Below are 19,841 nucleotides of genomic sequence, written 5' to 3'. Positions count from 1 at the left end.
CTGAAGGTATAAGCCTACTGCTGCTCCCATTACATGAAATGTCTATTAAAATTAATATTTAAAGGGTAAGAATTTAGAGTTCTTGATAAACAACCTGATTGAACATTGTTATATTTTATTCATAGGTGTAAGTATTTAAAGGTCAAACCCCACATCAACGATTGGAAAAATGAGCTTAAAAGCTTTTTGCTACGTCTCTTCAATGCAAGACAAAGGAAAACGCCAAGATAGACTCTTTTATTTGTTGGACTTACATTCCCTACTTGACTAAAAAGACCCCTAGTATCTTTATTTTCTTTATTTGTAATGTTTTGTTGTATACATTGTCAAAGCTCCTCAGAGCTGTCAACACTTTTGACAAATGTACAAACACATTGTGCCTTGATTGTTTTTATCGACAATTGTACAATAAAGAATAATAATAAAAAAAAAATGTCGTAAAACTGTCGTGCAACAACACCATGACCACAGCTAAATCGCTTTACGGACATGTCATAATGTCGGCTGAGGTCGGCTGTCCTTGTAAATAAGAGGAGAACTTGTGAGTTTAAGAAGGTGTTTGTTTGCTATGAAGAAGAAAGTAAAGACTTGTTTTTATCCGCTTTGTGTTTGCATTCAGTGGGGACATTCCCAGTTACGTACGGTTGCTTAACAATGTAGGTAATGCGTAGGAAATAAAATAACTAAAGTTCAATGTGTCCAGCATGTGTTTCCAGCAGTAGTATTGTTTTCTAATGTTTTAGCGACATTATATAATGCTTGTCTCGCATTGCCAGACCTTACAGCGCTGCGTGTTTAGAGCTAATGATTGACATGTCTTGCTAGGCTAACTTCAATTCGGCAGAGCTGAGAAAAGGAGATATATTAATGTTAGCAGTATTTGACTCACAGCCCCGATACTAACACAGTTGCTAACTTCTTTTGTGTATGACTGTCGACGTCTTACATGTAATTTGGGCTTCAAACTCCAGCAGGAGATTCATCGGTCATTTCACTCAACCTATAGAGTCCGATAAATTCAGAAAATGGTCGTGAAATGCGACAGGAAAAGACAACTCCTAAGGTTTACCATTATGTTGTTTTCCCACTTTGTGACTGCTGATATGAGGTGAAATCTCTGGAGTTTGCTTTATAATGTGTGCACTGGAACATACAGTAACATAGTGCAATGTGTAAGCTAGTATCTTCCCATGTTGTGTTAATGTCTTCTTCTTTAACCTTAAAAACATAATGACCAAGTACAGTCGTGTGCACCTGTTAACTGAATATGGTCTGTGATGATGCTATATGGATGCTATTCCTTCAACTGGGCAACAAAGGTTCAAATCCCTGCCTGAAATGTCTTTGAGAGACAACTCTACTTAACCACTTTGAAAAGGGAAGGGATTTCCCTGAGTTCCCTGCATAGCTTAAACCTGCAGGCCTGTTGGTGTACTCATAATGTCTGCCTCCTTCACAGATCCCACCTACTGATACTGCAGCACCTAACTGACACAGAATCATACAACAAAGAGGTGGCATGGCGTCTCGCTTCCTCAAGTACGCAGTGCTTCTTCAGAAGTACAGGACTCCGCTGATGATTGCGAGCTGTGGTGGGGTCTTTGCTGCCAACATGTTCCACCATGTCCTCCCTGAAGTGTCCTACCGTCCACTCTATCAGGCCTGGTTCAAAGGAGAACCGGTCACGCTGTCTGAAAAGCTTGAGGAGGTTTTCCAGCAGGTAGTGTTTTGTTTTCCTATCTGCTAGGGCTGGGCGATATGGAGAAAATCAGATATCACGATATCGATATTGCAGCGATATTCTACAATTGGTGCTTTAACAAAATATCGTCACACTTAGATTTCAGATAAATAATCGTCAGTAATGTGGACATAATGTCTACGTAGGGAAAAGGCAAATAATAAAACAGAACAGTCTGGTAAGTTCAGAAAAGTGCATCACTTTACGGTAATGCAGCCTTTAAAACCAGTAAAAGATGACACTTATGCCATATCACGATATTACGATATCCAAAATCTAAGGCTTGTGTGTAATAACAACAGAATGAAAAACATTGTAATTTCCCCTTGCAGGATTGATAAAGTATAAATTATTATTATTATTGAATATATTTACTTTCAGATGGTACAGATGAGAATAAAGACCCAAAGTGTAGGAGCTACATATTGTATGTTGTTTATGGTCTCATTTATGTTGTTTATTGATTATTATATTGTGCACTTATATTGTCGGTGGTGGTAGTTTTCATTGTGGTTTGAGCGGAAGTAATAACGCATTTGTTTGCTTCACCTGTTCACCTGTTTTTTTTTGGGGGGCTTTGACAGAGAGGGGGGTAGATAAATAGATAAATAGATAGATAGATAGATAGATAGATAGATAGATAGATTTTTTTTTTTTATTGATCCCAAAAAACGGAAACAATGGTGTTGCAGCGGAAAAAATATCAGACACACAGCACACATACAGATTATACATTAAATAATAGGAAACAATATACATTAAATATATATATTTGAGGGTGAGCCTGGGAGCGAACACTATCTGTTGACCGCCGCACTAACGCGCTTATTTCGACTCACAAAGTAACGTTACATTTGCAGTGCTAGTTGTATTTTACGTGTGGACGAATAAATCATTGCAATACCATTTTGAGCGCGTCACAGTGTGTTTATGCATCTCGCAGTTAGGGTTTGGAGATATTGAAAAAAATGAATATCTCGATATTTTTTTGGGATATCGATTTTCAGACGATATTTTTAAAATCCTTCTAGAAGTTAAAAGAAGCCCTGTTCGGAGACTATTTTGGTGGTTCTCTTGGGAAAATGTACAAGCAAGATGAAATCATAACCATAAACAAAGGGCTCTGTTCTGTAACATATTGCACACAACCATGTCCTTATTGGAAGCAGTCCTGGAGCTGGGACAGGGCCGGGTCAGTCTAGGTTCTGATAGTCCTACTTGGCTGTATAGTCCTTCTGACCGGGACTTATGCTGGGATCAGGAGTTGGATGTGAGCTGACTGGCCCAGGTGACGGAGAGGTGCAGTTCTGTGTGCTTTTTTGATGTTAGAGTATACATGATCTAGTGTGTTCTTCCCTCTAGTAACACAATCTACATGCTGGGAGAAAGCTGGAGGGCAAAGAACAGACTTTAAGGACGCCTTGTAAAAGTCCCCTGTATCCCGTATTTATTTATTGCGATTCTAGAAGTAATTGTGATTGCGTAGTGTTGAGTATTGCGATTTTCTTTTCTTTCTTTAACAAAAAAAAAGTTGAATAATACACTAGAGACAATGTAACATGAGACATTTCTAAAAACTAACTGTTTTCTAAGAAGAAGCACATCACATCAGTCAGTCAGTCTGATATTTACTTCATTAGTAAAGAAGTACATGCATTTTCTGCTTTCCCTCTGTTTTGCGGCAAACGGATATGATGTAGTTGCCGTCAGCAGTACCGCATAAACAAAAAAATATGTAGGTGAATCATTGGTAAAAATAAATAAATAAAAAATATTGATTCTAGGGAAAGCAATTGATTAAAAAAAAATTGTCGGAAAAAATTCAAGGTACGTCCGATTTTTAGATATTTTCTCCCTCTACCCACACTATTGAAATAGAGTATCACAATGTGCGGTGACATAGAGTACAAAAGCCAATGATGATGATGATGTTGTTGTTGTCATGTGTAGGTGCTGAAGGATTATGGTGTCAGCTCCCCCAAGAATTTCTCTGCCTTCGCTTCCTTTGGGTTCCATCCGGTTGGTGCTGGTGTCCCTTGGCTTTCAAGGGCCCAAATTGGCATCCCAGCAAACTTTAACAGCAAGTCCGATGATCCAAGCGGAATCACCAACCGCACCATTTTCATCAACGGCAAAGCGGTGGATTGGAGCAGCGAAACTGGCTCAGCGCTCCAGGAGGCTCTGGTGTTTTCCCTTGAGGCACAGAAGTTTGCCATAGCACGAGAAGTGGCCCGCTTGCAGTCCGGAGGACCTGTGATAAATGCTGCCGTTGCCCCGTTCTGCCTGGGTGGGGTTTGGGTGTACAGCGTGCTAATGAAGCAGTTGTTTGGGCTCCACGCCGGGCCTCCACTACTTCGCGGGGGTGTGAACATTCTGGCGCTGGGGCTCGGCGCCGTGTCCTACTTCCTCACCTCGGATGCCGTCAGCCAGTGGATTGACTATAGCTCAGACCGGCGAGCGGCAGGAGTGTCCCGTGATTATGCCAAAGGAGGGGTGGAGTTTTACGATAAGATTCTGTCCAGAAACAAGACACTGCGCACCCTGATGGGACAGAAGGGAGAGGAGATGTATGCTCCGAGTGGTAACTTGTTTCCTGCTCACCTCCTTAAGATGAAACACACACCGTACACATCTAGGAGGGAAGGGATCCTCACTCTGCTGAGACAGGAAAAAGCTTGAAAAGAATTCAGGGGGGTGGATGGGGTGGGTGTTGAGAATTAAAGTTGATGTCATCTGAACCTATAATGATAAATTAAGTTGTGCTTATATTTATATAAACTGTTGAAAAATAGCAAAGTTCCTGAGCATTTTTGAGAACAAAATACCACGGGCAAAAGAATTAAAATATACAAACTGAATTAAGTAATAAGTCCATTATGGAGGAAAATATGTTGGATTGTTATGATGGAATGGACAGACTAGCGCTTATACTATCTGTACTACTTATTAAAATGAAGACAAACTTTATTGTTCCAGATTCATGTTTTGGTGTGTAGCAATGAACTCCCACAATGCAGTTGTATGTACCATCCATTGGGCATACTTAAAGTAGACCTCATGATAAGGAACTGGTTAATGGAGTGTTTATCCCAACGCTTAGATAAAAGCTTTTTCCCTGTGCTTTTTATTCCTAAAGCCATGTATTTGTCCTCATGAATAACGTCTAATTGTGTCCACTATAATGAACAGCAGCATTATTTTATCCTTCTTAGGTCAGGTCTCAAATAACCCTTAAGTTAAGTAACATTGTGTGCATCACGCATCATTTGCATGACCCTACCTAATTTGTTTAGCGATAATAATGTTAATATGCAGCCTATTGTAGCTCAGAACTCATCATATAGCACCCAAGTTCCCTTAGGTCGTCTGTATGCATATTAACAAGGTTCAGATATGGCGTTTTAATTACAGTTTCCGATCTTGTACCCTGTGGACTGAACTAAATATAGAAGCATAATTTAAATCCTTTGATTTAGCTGAAATTTACATGATGTGGTTGAAACATGATATACAGCAATATGAAGTATAAATAGTGTGTTCTCTAGCGCAACATAGTGGACACAAGAAATGGTGCACAATTTGAAATATGTAATTTCAAATGCTATGCCCTACATGGAGGGAATTTAGTCAAAATATTGCGTGCATTGTTCGACGGCCATCGAAATACACGGCCGCATTGACGTGTGAGGGTCCGTTCATCGCTGCTTGGCAGCTTTCGTTAAATAGTGTTGTAGATAGACACACACTGACTTTTTACATCATTGTCCCTAGGGAGACCATGTGGAATCCACTGTTTTTCTTGGGTCAAGAGATTTCAAATTAGAAGGCACACGTCCTGATAAAATCTGGACCCAAAAAAAAGCATGCAGATGGCTTTGTAAAGGGAGGTTCTTAATCAGGACAGCTTGGGTTCAGTGTTCTCTGACAGCAAGTCAGAGGGCCCTTGAGCAAGATGCAGAATTTGTTCCAGATCCATGATTATGCGGCAGATTGTGGGCTTTGACACCCTACACTCCTTATCAAGAAATGCTTTCCCCAATATGTGGACTAAATGTTTTTGTTTTTGTACCAAGATAAATCCCCTTATTATCGGTTCATACTGCGTACGACTACTCCATCATGACTACAAAGTGGCTTTTGAAACATACATATCAACCACACTGGGCTTATTGTCTTGTTCTCACCACTCCGCTTCATCTGCTTACTTCATTTTATGCCCAACAGAGTGTACAATGGTCCATTGTTAGTTGCATTGTAGGCTGTTTCTTTTTTAAGCCACTTGAGGTCAGTACAGCCCACATTACCACTCTCACCATTTGTTACAATCGTTCTTTAACAGTGTCTTATGAATGACAGGGCTACAGATTCATTTGGTCTGAATGGGCAGGCTTGCATATAAACTGAATGGGAACAAGAAAAAATAGTTTTGAAAGTCACACAATGATATTCTTTCTGAAATTAAGACGCCTGTGGGAAATGTCTCTTTTCAAATGTTTTCATTCAAGTTAAAAATAAATTCCAGTTGCGAGGATAAAATCCAAGTGTGTGTGTGTGTGTGTGTGTGTGTGTGTGTGTGTGTGTGTGTGTGTGTGTGTCTTTGCAAATTACAGTATCCCTCCGCAAACACTGTAGAAAAGAAAGTTGAGAAAGTATGTGTATATTCTATTCTGGTGGCCTTTAAAAAAATCTGTATGAGTACATTATATATTGTTATCCAAAGGGTTTGAGCTATACTAAAAAATAAAGCAGTCAAGTATTTTGCAATACATAATACCAGAATATATGCAAACTGCATTGTCAATGCAGCACCTAATTTTCTATTAATCAGACGGGAGGTAGCCTACTGTAGGCTATGAACTAGCAGATAACTGCCTACAGCTATGGTAATATGTGATTTGTTTTATTTCTTTATATTTTACATCATGTCAAATCGAAATAATTGAAACATTCTGCAATGTATTAAACATATTCCACATGTGCTGTTACGTTATTCAGTATATACACATACATTTTGCAGTCCATATTAAGATAATACCCGACTGTTACCTCGACGCAAAGCCAGATTATTTTGGAGCAGTTGGGTGCACTCATAAACAAACAGCGCGCCTCCCGCTCCGTGGCCCCGCCCCTGTGCGCTCGGTTTGCGCCATTACGTCAAGCTATGCTGCAAGGCAGGCAGGCAGGCAGGCAGGCAGGCAAAGCAGCTGCAGAGACCGGGGGACGCTGACAACAACGGATAGGCTCATGTTAGGAAAGTCAGAAACGCATCATTTGCCTATTTTGTGATTTGATGTCCAAAGATTTTCACTTGTAACCTTTTCGCTTATCACATTTTCCTTATTTTTACGCATGCGTGGGAATATATTTTTCGTTCTCTCGACCTGAAATGACTGCTTGTCGCCGTGTCTAGCCAATGGTTACTGCGGGGGCTCCTGTCTTGTGGATTATCCGTCGTCGCCGAGCCAGTCGCATGGTCGAGCCCGGAGGAGGCCCTGCTCTGCTGGATGGATGTGTGTGAAGCAGCGCCGGACTCCAAGTACTGATGAAGACAATGATAATGATGATGCTCGGGTTTCATCGGCAGCGGGTAAACTGATCTTGGATGTTTGGGCTATATCGGCCCTACACAAAACATTTTCTCATACGGCAAACATTATATTCCTTAAAAACTGGACGCCCCTGGAGCAGTTTATGACGGTAAGAAAGACACTTACTCACAGGCCACCAGTTTATACAGCCAGCTGACGTTAGCTAGCTAGTTAGCTTAGCGCTGTCACTTTTATCCAAGTTGCTCCTCGCACAGCTAAAAGGCTAAAATTGCGAAAATAACATTGGGATAACGCTTCTCCAAATGGCCTGTTTTGTTATTACACTAATGTCTGTGTGACTGTGACCTCACCTCAAGAAATAGAAAGCCGTAATACACATTTTATTCCATAACCTCAATAGTTGTGTAGCTTGCTTGTTAGCTAGCTGCTTCTCAGCCCATTCAATGTCCTGCAGCTTACTTTACGTAGCTGCGAAACAGTCGCTAATCCAATGTGCGCAGTGTTGGTTTGCATTTTAAGGTTTATTGAATTAATAAAACTTTGTCCGGCCTTGCTCATATCGGCGTTTATAATTGAGTTAAATAGGCCGTAAATAGCTCATTCATTATACAGTGCACACAATAAGCCCTTTAATGACAGAGACTAGTTGGGGTTCAGTGGAACAAGTGCGGCGTCAGTTGTGTTACGGATGTGGATTTGACTTCGGGTCAAATTGACCCGTTTTCAATTTTTGTTTTATATCAGAAAATATGGGACGTAGAAATAAGCGCTGAACATGTGTAGAAGAAAAAATTTACAATTAAAAATGTTTGAAAAAGCAAAAACAAACTGTGAAAAAAAGGCGTCGAAAAAATAAGTGTTTCTTTCAAGGTTGACGGGAATGCAACACAAGGGTTACAGATGACATTCCTATATCCTATGTAATAACCGTTAATTAGTGATTATTGAGTGATTTGCTTTGCCCGTATTTCGGTTGAATGTGTTGTTTGACTGAGCAGCTAATGCGTTTCTTTTATCATACAGCATCAGCGGTTAATACCTAGCGAATACAGACCCCTCAAATAAAATGCATGTAGGTTTTTTTTCAATGACTGAAAAGGACGAATGTCTGCTGACCGAAAAGCTGTTCACTGTGTGGTGTTAAGTAATAGATGTGATGTGAGTGAGTGTTTGCTGTGATGAGGCGTCCTCCTTTTTCTTTCGATGACGTAATCCTCCAGCATCCACGCCACATCTTTTGGGTCGCCGTCGGTTCCTCTGCTGCCTGCTGCTTGACAGTCTGCTGCCGCTGCTGAGATCATATGGACCCTGCTCTGTCGTGTTTGTCTAGCCTCGATCTCTCCCTCCTTGGCTCTTTCTTGCCTCGTTCTCTATCTAAAGAGTCTTAGCTTTAAGAGTCACATTTGGTTCTGAATGGGATCTCAGTTAGGGGCTGCATAGACGAATTGTGAATGAAATCCAGTAGCTGGGTTCAGTGTTCCAAGTGTCCCAGGGTCCTCAGGGATTTGTGAAGGGGCACCAGAACCCCCCACACCCTCAACCCACATGACATACCTTATAGCCTATATCCTATGTAATTTTAATTTTTTTTTTATCTGTAAGATTAAGTGGCAATTGCTTTGACAATAGCTTTTCCACAGTATCCATTTCTGAAGGAATCCATACAAACAAAAGCCTTAGCAGATGGGGGGGTCCCAAAAAATGGGTAACTTTGACCTATGTTGGTATTAACCTGAATATGGTTGGGAATCCTTGTCTGAGGCTGATGTTGCTGAACTACTTATCTTGGGAATTAGGCCTGAATGTTACACTTTTTCTTTTATTTAGGACACCGTTGTAGGCTGTTGATTGCCACCATATTAAAGCTGTGGTAGTAAGTATTATTTTGAGAGATTTCTAGCTTAGCCAGTGTAAAGATGAGTTGGGCATCCAGGTTTCTTTAAAGTCACAATCCCACATATTCCATATCTGATAGCTGAAACATACAGTGTGATTGGAGGCTGTGCAGTGGGCACTTAAACATGACTAAATAAGGCTGAGCAAAGGTTATTTTCATGGATTTTGTTACGTGCAGTCTAACCATTTTTATTTACTAATATAAACTCATAAATGGTGTGCTGAAGAGAATCCTGGATTGAACTACATTTCTTTGCTTTTGCTCTCCCCAAACCGGAAGAAGCCTTGAGTTTTAGGAGTGGATGGACTCAGCTGGTGAGGAATAAATTGCCCGTGGCAATGGCCCTGGTTGTGTGTGTGTGTGTGTGTGTGTGTGTGTGTGTGTGTGTGTGTGTGTGTGTGTGTGTGTGTGTGTGTGTGTGTGTGTGTGTGTGTGTGTGTGTGTGTGTGTGTGTGTGTGTGTGTGTGTGTGTGTGTGTGTGTGTGTGTGTGTGTGTGTGTGTGTGTGTGTGTGTGTGTGTGTGTGTGTGTGTGTGTGTGTGTGTGTGTGTGTGTGTGCGTAAGAGGAAATAGTGAGGAGAGCATATGGATACTGGAAGACCGAGGAGGCACAGGTGTGGCAGGGGTAGTGGGGTTAGTTTGCACATGCTTAAACTTAGCACAAAAAGTAAGGAAATTTGTGTTTGGTAGATTATTTCTCTGTGGTAACAATGCTTTTTGGCAATAAATCTTATACTGTTGGAAAGCCTGTTTAGTTCCCTTTCAAATGGTGCCCCATTTGTAAGGAACATGCATTTGTGGGATGAGCAGCAGTGCTGAGTATGTGGGTTTAGCAAATGAAAAATTTGTCAAATCTTCTCTGCCAATGCCAAACAGCTTATTCTGCCATTGACTCGTTTGGTGGATTGGATGATTGAAGTTTGAAGAAACAAGACATATTGGCAATTTAACAATTTAGTCATTTCACAAACGGGAGCCTCAGTAGCGTGTGGAAGAACCATACACAGCCACAACAGCCTGGCACCTCCTCCTCATGCTGGTCACCAGCCTGGTCACACACTGCTGTGGGATGGCATCCCATTCTTCAACCAGTATTTGTCGCAAGTCAGCCAACGTGGTTGTGTTGGTCACTCTGGCACAAACGGCACGCCCAAGCTGATCCCACAAGCGTTCAATGGGGTTGAGGTCAGGACTGCTGGCAGGCCATTCCATCCTCTCCACTCCCACATTCTGGAGGTAGTCTCTGATAAACCCCGCCCTGTGGGGGCGAGCGTTGTCATCTTGGAGGATAGTGTTCGGTCCCAGACTGTGGAGATATGGGATTGCCACTGGTTGCAGAATCTCATCTCTATATCTCTCTGCATTTAGACTGCCTCCAATGATGACAAGCCTCGTTTTTCCAGTGAGGGAGATGCCGCCCCACACCATCACACTGCCTCCACCAAAAGGTGTTAACTCTATTGGTGCAGCAATCAGCATAGTGTTCTCAACATCATTTTTCATGGGCGCAACCCACATACTCAGCGCTGCTGCTCATCCCACAAATGCACGTTTCTTAGAAATGGGGCACCATTTGAAAGGGAACGAAACAGGCTTTCCAACGGTATAAGATTTATTACCAAAAGGCATTGTTACCACAGAGAAATAATCTACCAAACACAAATTTGCTTACTTTTTGTGCTAAATTTAGTAAAGGGCAGGGGGATCCCACGGGAGCAAATCAGGAGTTAAGTAGTATAGTCCGATCCTAAAGCAAATTGCTTAAATTTAAATGTGGACGTGGTGCAAGAGCAAACTGTAATTTACCCGTACCTTTTTTATTTTCAACAATTCTTAGTCATTTCTGCTTATTGTTAGAATCAGAGGTTGACTAATCATTTTTGCCAAAGGCCTTACTTTAGTTAAAATTATTTTCAGTCTTGGGGCAAAGCCGGCAGGCCTGTACTATTTCCACAACAGTTTGAAAATTAGTTGGTCAACATTGCCTGTCGCTTGACAACAAGGGCAAAAATTAGGCTACCTTGAGTTGTGCAAGGAATTTCTTATTTTATCCAACTTGATGATATTTCTGTTGTTTCAGCTACAACTGAAGAATCTATATTAAATGAGGAATATTGTTGACTAATTCAGTTTTACTGCTCCCACTATAATATCTTCAATACTTTGGTAGGTGGTGCGAGCATTAGGCTCTTTCATTAGCGTTAATGTGGTAAGCTGGGAGGTGCAGCAAATGAATGTCCACTTTGATGTCCTTAGACCTCTCACCCCCAATTTATCATCATGCCATTTTTACAGCTGTGTCTCCACAGGTTTGACTGGTGCCTGTAGAGAAGATGCATAAAGAGGTCAGCCTCCTGGTTAAACGTCATAAACCAGCTCACATAGCAAAGTAGTCAAAGGTCAATCGTTGTTCTTGACGGTACAGCTGAGATGTGTATGCATTGTGGGAAGGGCTTGGAGCACAGAACGTTCCAAAATGTGTAGAACATTATGTGCCTAAAGATCCTCCGTTTCATACAAGAAGTCAATGTTTAGTAGGGACACACCATTTCCTTAGGTAAGATGTTTTAATGCTGCATTTCTGTTTAGTCTCATAATTGTGTCAGTCCAGGCGGATGTCATCTTTATGCACCCTGAGCTTCAGTTTCTGTCTCTCTGACTCTGTCTTTCCACCACTTACGCCTTTCTTGCCCGCTTATCCCCTCTTTGCTGTGAGTTTTAATTTGACTCTTCCTTTTTCCCTATCTTTGTCTGACACCTTAGGTCTGGTTAGTCTCCACGTTGGAAAGACACACCCTACCTTTCAGCGTGGTGCTCAGTAGTGCTGACAGCTCGCTATTGGCGCTAACTGACAGTGTTGGTAAGAAGACGGCTGGCAGGGTGCTGCAGGCAAGATACGTTATCAGGCTTCAAAGATGCTAGTATTTGCGTATCTTCCATTGGTAGGCTTGGATCCATTGCCAGAAGAGCTATGAAAAAAAAGTTACTTACTGCCCATTATGCCTGTTGGCATGTAGGGCAACAACAAAGGATTTCCACTCTTGTCTGTTTTGGGCCAGTGTCTTTATAGAGCCCCACGTGTGACGTAGGGTCTTCAGCTCTCCCTCCACCGTCCTGCGCCAGGTATTCTTGGGTCGGCCTCTTTTACGTTTGCCATCTGGTGTCCAGTGAAGGGCAGTTTGCCTGATGTTTTCTTCTCTCTACGTATTAGATCCATTTCCATCGCCTTCTCATAATGATGGTAGCCTTTTTGTCATGTTTTAAAAAAAAAAAGAAAAAGAAAAAGTTATTAGTAATTGACTTTCACTTGTGTGACCATAATGTAGTGTTTTTATTCGTTGTCTATGCAGGGTTACCAAGTTCCTTTTTATCACCCCCTACACAAACTGATGACTCGATTATTAAGACCGCACACTTGTGCATGTTTCAAGTTGAGTGGTACTAGCCTTTTTAAGATCCTCCTCTTTATTTGAGTGGGACCAGGCTCGCTGTGACCTATACGGACTGTTGTGACAGCCCTGTCAAAGAGCAGCCTGTTCATGTTTAACCAAGAGGACCAGCTGCATGCCCATTCTATTATAACCCTTTGGAAAGCTCACAGTCCTATTTGCAGTTGGGAAGCGCAGTAAGCAGAGCCACTGATGGACAGAGTTCGTCCATTTCAGTTTACAGTGGCTGCACACCGACCCGACTGTTGCCAAGTTACTGGTAATTTTGTGTCATCTTATTTCTTGAATGCTGTGCATCTTGCATCAGTAATTGCACGAAGGGACATTACTGCCAATAAGTCACTCTGAAATGGGAGGCAAAATAGTCGGCATACATTTACAAATATGCCTAATTCGGGCACAAGGCGGCACAAATACAATTTTGCCTAACGTGGCACAGGCTGGTAGCACCCTCAGATCACCGTCATTGTCCTGATCGACCAGTGCTTTCAGTCTGACTGGCAGTCCTTAGGAGAACCAGCCAAACAGCCTTCCATTCACTTAAACACCCAGCCAGATAGCGCCCAGAAAGGCAGCTAGTTAGTGGTCTGTTGCTGGGGCGGACATGGCACAACTCTTTAGCAAAATCATCTCCCAAGCCCCAAACACAGCTGTGTTTATTCAGTGCAAGATACCACAGCTACAGAATGTCAGGACGAAGGTGCCTTGACAGATCTAGAGTCCCAAAATTAAAAGCAAGTAGTGCCATATTAATGAGTTGTGATTATTAGTAAAGAATACTGTCATTAGGATGCATCGGTCATGTTTACGTTTGTAAATTTTAAACCCAGACTAAAAATAATTATTTTCTGCCTGTGAACACTCTGGCAAAAATAACAGTGGCCTAGTAAATATGGTGTAGATGGGTTCAGTTCAAGCAGGGAAGTAGCCTTTTCTTTTATTTAGGAGGAAGCAACATTTATTCGTAGTTGGACAGTGGAAGTGTTGTCATATAGATCACAGTGATTCTTCATGCTTACATAAGAATGTTCTAAGGAGTCCTGTGTCATTTCTGTGGAAAATTATGAAATCACCCAGTAGTACCTTTTTCATAGGACGTGGGTTTGTTGTGGTTGTAGCTCTCCTTTCCATTTTAAGATGTCATTTTAGGCATATTTTTATTAGATCAGGGTCATCTCTCTCTCGCTCTCTCTCTCTCTCTCTCTCCCTCTCTCTTTCTCTTTCTGTGTGCCCAGTGTTGAAGTATCTGGAACATGCATAACTAATCAGCTGAAACTGCATATTATGTTCTCAGTTTTGATCAGCTGAAACCTCATGTTAACCATCCAGAGAGAGGAGCTAGAGACAGACCCCCTACTTCCTACACACACTAAATACATAGATAAATGCTTTGAAACCATCAGTTACATTCAGGTTCACCGAACAGCAGAGAGAATTCCGACTATATGTACACACAATATCTGAAGTGTAGCAGAAATCGGGTCTCGTGATTCCATATTGCTGTAATGGCCGTAACAAATCCCTAACCCTCTATTAAAGGTCCCATGACATGGTGCTCTTTGGATGCTTTTATATAGACCTTAGTGGTCCCCTAATTCTGTATCTGAAGTCTCTTTCCCAAAATTCAGCCTTGGTGCAGAATTACAGCCACTAGAGCCAGTCCCACAATGAGCTTTCCTTAGGATGTGCCATTTCTGTGTCTTTAGCTATTGAGGAGGAGAGGGAGGGGGGGGGGCAAGGTGGAGGGTGGGGTGTGGCCTTGACCAACTGCAACTCTGCTCATTTGAAAGCCATGATGTCTCTCTCTCATGGGTGGGCCAAATTCTCTGGGCGGGCAAAGCAGAGAAAGGGGAGGTAACCTTCCTCCTTATGACCTCATAAGGAGAAGATTCCAGATCGGCCCATCTGAGCTTTCATTTTCTCAAAGGCAGAGCAGGATACCCAGGGCTCGGTTTACACCTATCACCATTTCTAGCCACTGGGGGACCATAGGCAGGCTGAGGGAACTCATATTAATGTTAAAAAACCTCAAAGTGAAATTTCAGGCCATGGGACCTTTTAAGCACACATTTTTTGTCCCTGACAGTGAAACAAATTGCTTAGTTACTTGTAGTGCATATCACATTACAAATTTACTCTACAGGCTCTTGGAGATCTCTCTATCTTTCAGACTACTTATACCCCCTGTGTGGAGTATTGCTGTCTGTTGGGTAATTTTTTTTTTTCTACAAAATGACTCAAAACGTTCTGATTTCGTAAGAGAGATTGAGGTTTTACTCCACTAGCCCACAAGCCTTTAGGCCTTGGCAACATAAAGAGTGGCTCTAGATATCTGTAGTAATTCATCATCAGTTCTGCCCTATTATGAGTCACTCGTGTGTTCCAACCCAATTTCTGGAAAATGCACGGCTAGATTATGCCAACAGAGCCAGGAGATAAAGCTAGCTAGGTTGTAGTTCGGGGGCTGTGAGGTAGACTTGGCTAGCCTTGCAGAGGTTGGATTAAGACCGCGCACAATAAAGACATTAAAGGATTAACATGAGTTTAATGGAGATGATATGGATAGATGCAGAGATGACCTTCAGATAAACTGATTGGTGGCTGGACAGGTGTGCAAACGGCACAGGGGTAACTGAGTGGAGTCAATGGGTGGATGGAATATATGAATGGCTATATTGGTAAAACAAAAAAGCTGTATACATACCACGGATGCTACAATTAGGCCTGTAACAATTATTACATAATTATCAGTTTTTTTTACATAATCGTGGTTTCTTTTTTTAACCATTCGCTAAGGGGTATGACTGTTGATGGTAATTGTTGATTTTGTTTAGATATGCCAAATTGTAATTATATACTGGAAGTAATGATTGGTCAGACTGTTGAGCTAATCTGCCTGACAAACTCGCTGATTAAATAACTATCGCCACCCTTCACCTTTTTTTGTTTTTGGAGGACTACATATTTTTATTATTATTTCTATTGCTGGCACTCGACCCCTATACACGTTAATAGCAACAACAATGACAAGGGGGGGAGGGATACAGTTAGAAAAAATGTTGTGTGATAATAAAGAGGCGTAGTTTACATAATAGGCTGTGCACTTGTGTTATTATATTATCTGGTTCACATAAAAGTGACCTAACCAAAAGATTTGTTGTAAAATTAATAAATAAATAAATATTTTTCAATTTGACTGAAAGAGACAATTATATTGTTAATCGCAATTACTTCTGAGACAATGAATTGTACAGCAACATTAAGAATTGTTCCGTGAAAGGGTCTACTCCTCTCCGTAGCCTGCGGCAGAGTCACGTAGAGTAGTCGAGTTAAAACCCTGCAGACCACTGATTGGTCAGAGGGGATCGTCACTAGTGTAACACGGGACGTCCTGCACAAATTATATAGCCAGATTAATTAAGTAGCCAAGCTACCGTCAATAGCGACGTGCAGACATTCCTCTGTTTAGTCGCCAGTGGAAAGGATTCAGCGAGTGTCATGTTGAAGACAATGTCATGGCAGTTTCACGAGGCGTCGCTATGGCGATCAGCTGAAGAATCCCTCCGACAGTGATTTGTCCGCAGTGGAAAAAGAGAAAAGAGATGGTACCAAAAACTAGCGAGTGGAGTCGTGCAGAGCCGTACCATACAGTGGGAACACAACATTGGTCAAGCGTCTAAAACCAGAGACAAGTCTTTCAGATGCAAACGGCCCTCCGACTGAGGCTAGAGTCAAAATGGATGGAAGACGATGATGAGATCAGTGCTTCCTGACCACCACTGCTCCATGTCATATGATTATATAGTGACCACTGAATGATTCTACCTAAACATTTTGTCATCCGAAAGAGAGGACTCCTCTCCACTGCAGCCCCAACCCCCACCTTCACACTCCTCAGGTATGTGAGTACAGCTGCCTCCTATCTCTTTACTCAAGAGTTATGCTCCAGTGCGTGTTACGGCTTGTCCTTTCCTACACTAGCATCCTTCCCACTATTCCCCAAAAATGCATATACACAGCAAGCAACACATGCCCTCCAAGCACCATTTACTAGGGCTGGGTACCGAATTTAGATACTTTTAGGCCCTGACAGAAGAGCCTCCATAGTACTATCGAGTATCTAAAAATGCCTCGTCATTCAAGACAAAATTTCAATACCTGGAGTAATACTCATCAGCGTCAGTGAGCCAATAAGCATGCAGCGTGCTTGTACCAAGATCTACTAATGCTTGTGATTAGCTGTCTAACATTACACGTCGTAGAGGCACGCAGGAGAGACACTACCTTATGCACAGGGAAAACAAGATTTGTGCTGTAATATTGTAATTTGTTTTAAAAATGGATTTTATGAAATGGGTATCGAAAAAAGTATTGTTCAGGAACCGGTATCGAATGTGCTGTGCCAGCACTTGTATTGGTGTTGAACATTTTTGAACGATTCCCAGCCCTACCATTTACACACACACACACACACACGCACCATTTACTAAAGGTGTATTGTAATTTGCTCAGCGAAGAGTTGTGGACCTATTGCCATGTGGCCTTTTATAACCTGCTGCTTGTGCAACCTGAGCTTAGAGCGTGTGTGCGTGTGTCAGCTTCAGATCCTCAGGTCTGCCTTTTTGAAACAGCTGCTTAAAGAGCCTTGAATACCTCAGGAGGTCAAAGGACACAGTTGCTTAAGAACAGTGGGTTGGAGCCAAAAATGGATTGCGCTCGGCTCGTCTCCTTATTCTGCCGTGTCATGAGAATTAGCAAGGCTTCATTGTTTGCGATCTCAGGTTGAGATGTGACCAGTTGGGGTTAAAGCAAAACACTGTTTTCCAGAGTTTAAAGTGATGGTTCGGAGTAATTTCACCCTAGGGTCCTTTGCACCATGACCTCGAGCCAAACAACCCCCCAGAATTGTTTTCACCTGGGTCTAACATTGGGAGAGTTAGTGTAGAGTAGCGTTATCAGCTGAATAGCTTATTAGCGCAGGGGCTAATGGACCCACGTTTGTATCTCGTAAATTACCCCACTAATAATGCCCGAAATGATACCAAACTTCTACACTAGTACAAATAGGTTATGTACTCATAAAATTATGGATTGGAAAGTTTGTAGATACACCAGAAGTTTATGAACACTTGCCTGCTCTCTTCTGCTCTCTGCTGCTGCTGCTACCTGCTGTCGAGTGCTTAGGGCCGTCTATAAATTACTACACCGAAAAGAGATGCAACAAAAATATTTATTCATTTAATGATTAAATAAGGTAATGTCTCCAAACTTACCTCAGTTATTACTTGTCTCCTGCTAGTTATACTACAGCACTTACTTACTTAAAAAAACTTAAAAAAAAAAAAAAGTTAAATTAAATATTTTTGTTGCATCTCTTTTCGGTGTTGTAATTTGTAGACGTCCCTAAGCACTCGTCTTACTGCAGCAACAACAGCAGAGAGCAGAAGCCAACAGGCAAGTGTTATTTACATAAACTTCTGGTGTACTTACAAAATTTCCAATCCATCGTTTTATGAGTGCATAACCTATTTGTACTACAGTAGACCTTTGGTATCATTTCGGGCATTATTAGTGGGGTCATTTACGAGATACAAACCTGGGTCCATTAGCCCCTGCGCTAATAAGCTATTCAGCTGATAACGCTAACTTTCCCAATGTTAGACCCAGGTGAAAAAAGCTTCTTGGGGGGTGTTTGGCTCATGGTGGTGAGGTCATGGTGCAAAGGACCCTAGGGTGAAATTACTCCGAACCATCACTTTAACTAGATGACATTACTTACTAGCGTGTAAGGGACATTAGGCGTTATAGAACCTGTTTCAGTTACTCCAATACTTCATCTCTACAATGTTTCTAAGGCCACGTCCACACGTACCAAAAACCATCTCTTCCCTGGCATCGTTCCAAGAAAGTTAGTGTCCAAATGGATGCATTTGTCAATGACTCCACACGCTACTGCATATGCCAGGCCTATAAGGTGGTGCTCTGTTACAGAAATTCACCAAAAACGGAAAAGAAGAGGCGGAGCATGCAGTACAGTAGAAGAAGAAACCAAACACAAGCTAGCTAGCTATATGCTACCTTCGACGCTACAGTGCCGTGTGGCGATGACATCGTCGATACGCAAGTATGCGGCTTCTGCGTTTTCGACTTTTTTTCAACCTGGGACCAGGTTTTTTTTTTTTATTAAAAAGCGCATCTTTAGGCAGTGCGTTCACAGGATTCGTTTGGACAATCGGCCGAAAGCGTTTCCGTGTGGACGGCCCCTAAATCTTTAGTTTCCTGTTCTCCTTTTTTTTTTTTTTTTTTTTTTCCCCAGACAGGCAGTGTGTTTTTGTGTGACACTTGACAGGCTTATATCTGGAACATCAACAGTTTACGTGGTAAAACCTGGTTTCATCCGCTGCTTGTTTTGCTTGGAGATGTGTGGAGGAAGTGCAAAGGCGTTCCATATTCCAACTCCAACAAAAGCATAAAAACACAGGACTGTTTTTATATTTCATACTGCTTCCAACGTCTCCACTGTCAAGCTTGTTTACTACCCATCCTTCCTCCTCCTCTTTCTTTTTACCTTTACTGTTCTGGGATTCTAGTAGTCCAACATGACCAGCTTGTTCAAGACAAAGGTGTTTGTAGTTTCTGTCTCTCTATACAGTAATTCTCTCCGTAACGTAACTAACTATAGTCTACATATCGGCCGACCTGCTACACAGACACATTTAAACGAATAGGAATCCTTTCCAATAGACTGGATTCTGGACATTTCCAGAGGTTATACTATATTCTTTTGACTTTTAAGTAAAGGAAACACCACTTGTGTCACACAGTCAGGTTACATGCCATAGCTGGGATGGAGCTGAATCTGACAACCATGGCCCAAAACAACAGTTTTCAACATTTTCAAGGCTGCTGAATATTAGTATCTAATCTACACTCACATCCTAGCTAGCGTACTCAACACACACACACACACACACACACACAGACACACAGACACACAGAGAAAATCACATCTATCTCTCTTTGCTCTTTTGTTGACATCTTGGCCTAACCTTTCTCAACTTTACCTTACAGCCTGAGGGCTCAAGCTAACTTTTTCACAAAAGCATTTAGCAACCATGTATGGAGACACTGTAACTAAAATGTGGGTCGCGGACCCATTTTGGGAAAGGTTGTGTCAGTAAATAATTAAATAAATAATACTTAATG

At 41.8% G+C, this 19,841-nt stretch overlaps 2 protein-coding genes across 4 annotated transcripts in view; both read left to right on the top strand.

Moving 5' to 3' along the window:
- Nucleotides 1–454: 454 nt before the first annotated feature.
- Nucleotides 455–4,708, top strand: tmem177 (transmembrane protein 177). Of its 3 annotated transcripts, none has more exons than XM_028591314.1 (3): nt 455–541; nt 1,460–1,720; nt 3,692–4,708. In XM_028591314.1, exons 2-3 carry the CDS (start codon nt 1,520–1,522, stop codon nt 4,418–4,420), a joined length of 930 nt encoding a protein of 309 aa, XP_028447115.1. In that variant the 5' UTR covers nt 455–541; nt 1,460–1,519; the 3' UTR covers nt 4,421–4,708. The 3 variants fall into 3 exon arrangements, with proteins under 3 accessions (XP_028447115.1, XP_028447114.1, XP_028447116.1); XM_028591313.1 differs by having other exon boundaries at nt 470–656; XM_028591315.1 differs by lacking the exon at nt 455–541 and adding an exon at nt 695–1,063.
- Nucleotides 4,709–6,924: 2,216 nt separating this feature from the next.
- Nucleotides 6,925–19,841, top strand: part of ptpn4a (protein tyrosine phosphatase non-receptor type 4a) — an 85,972-nt gene continuing 73,055 nt past the window's right edge. Inside the window, exon 1 of the mRNA XM_028591898.1 lies at nt 6,925–7,438. The gene's annotated coding sequence lies outside the window, so the exon portion shown is untranslated. The remainder of the gene's footprint in view (nt 7,439–19,841) is intronic.

Source organism: Perca flavescens, chromosome 11 (genome assembly GCF_004354835.1).
Source record: "Perca flavescens isolate YP-PL-M2 chromosome 11, PFLA_1.0, whole genome shotgun sequence".
Classification (NCBI taxonomy): Eukaryota; Metazoa; Chordata; class Actinopteri; order Perciformes; family Percidae; genus Perca; species Perca flavescens.
The sequence above is the reverse complement of the archived record's forward strand: the minus strand, read 5'-3'. Positions and strand labels throughout refer to the sequence as shown.

Coding starts and splice junctions, on each gene's coding strand:
- tmem177 (XM_028591314.1), top strand. CDS start 1,520: ATGGCGTCTCGCTTCCTCAAGTACGCAGTGCTTCTTCAGAAGTACAGG. Junction 1,721..3,691: donor TTGAGGAGGTTTTCCAGCAG/GTAGTGTTTTGT, acceptor TGTCATGTGTAG/GTGCTGAAGGATTATGGTGT.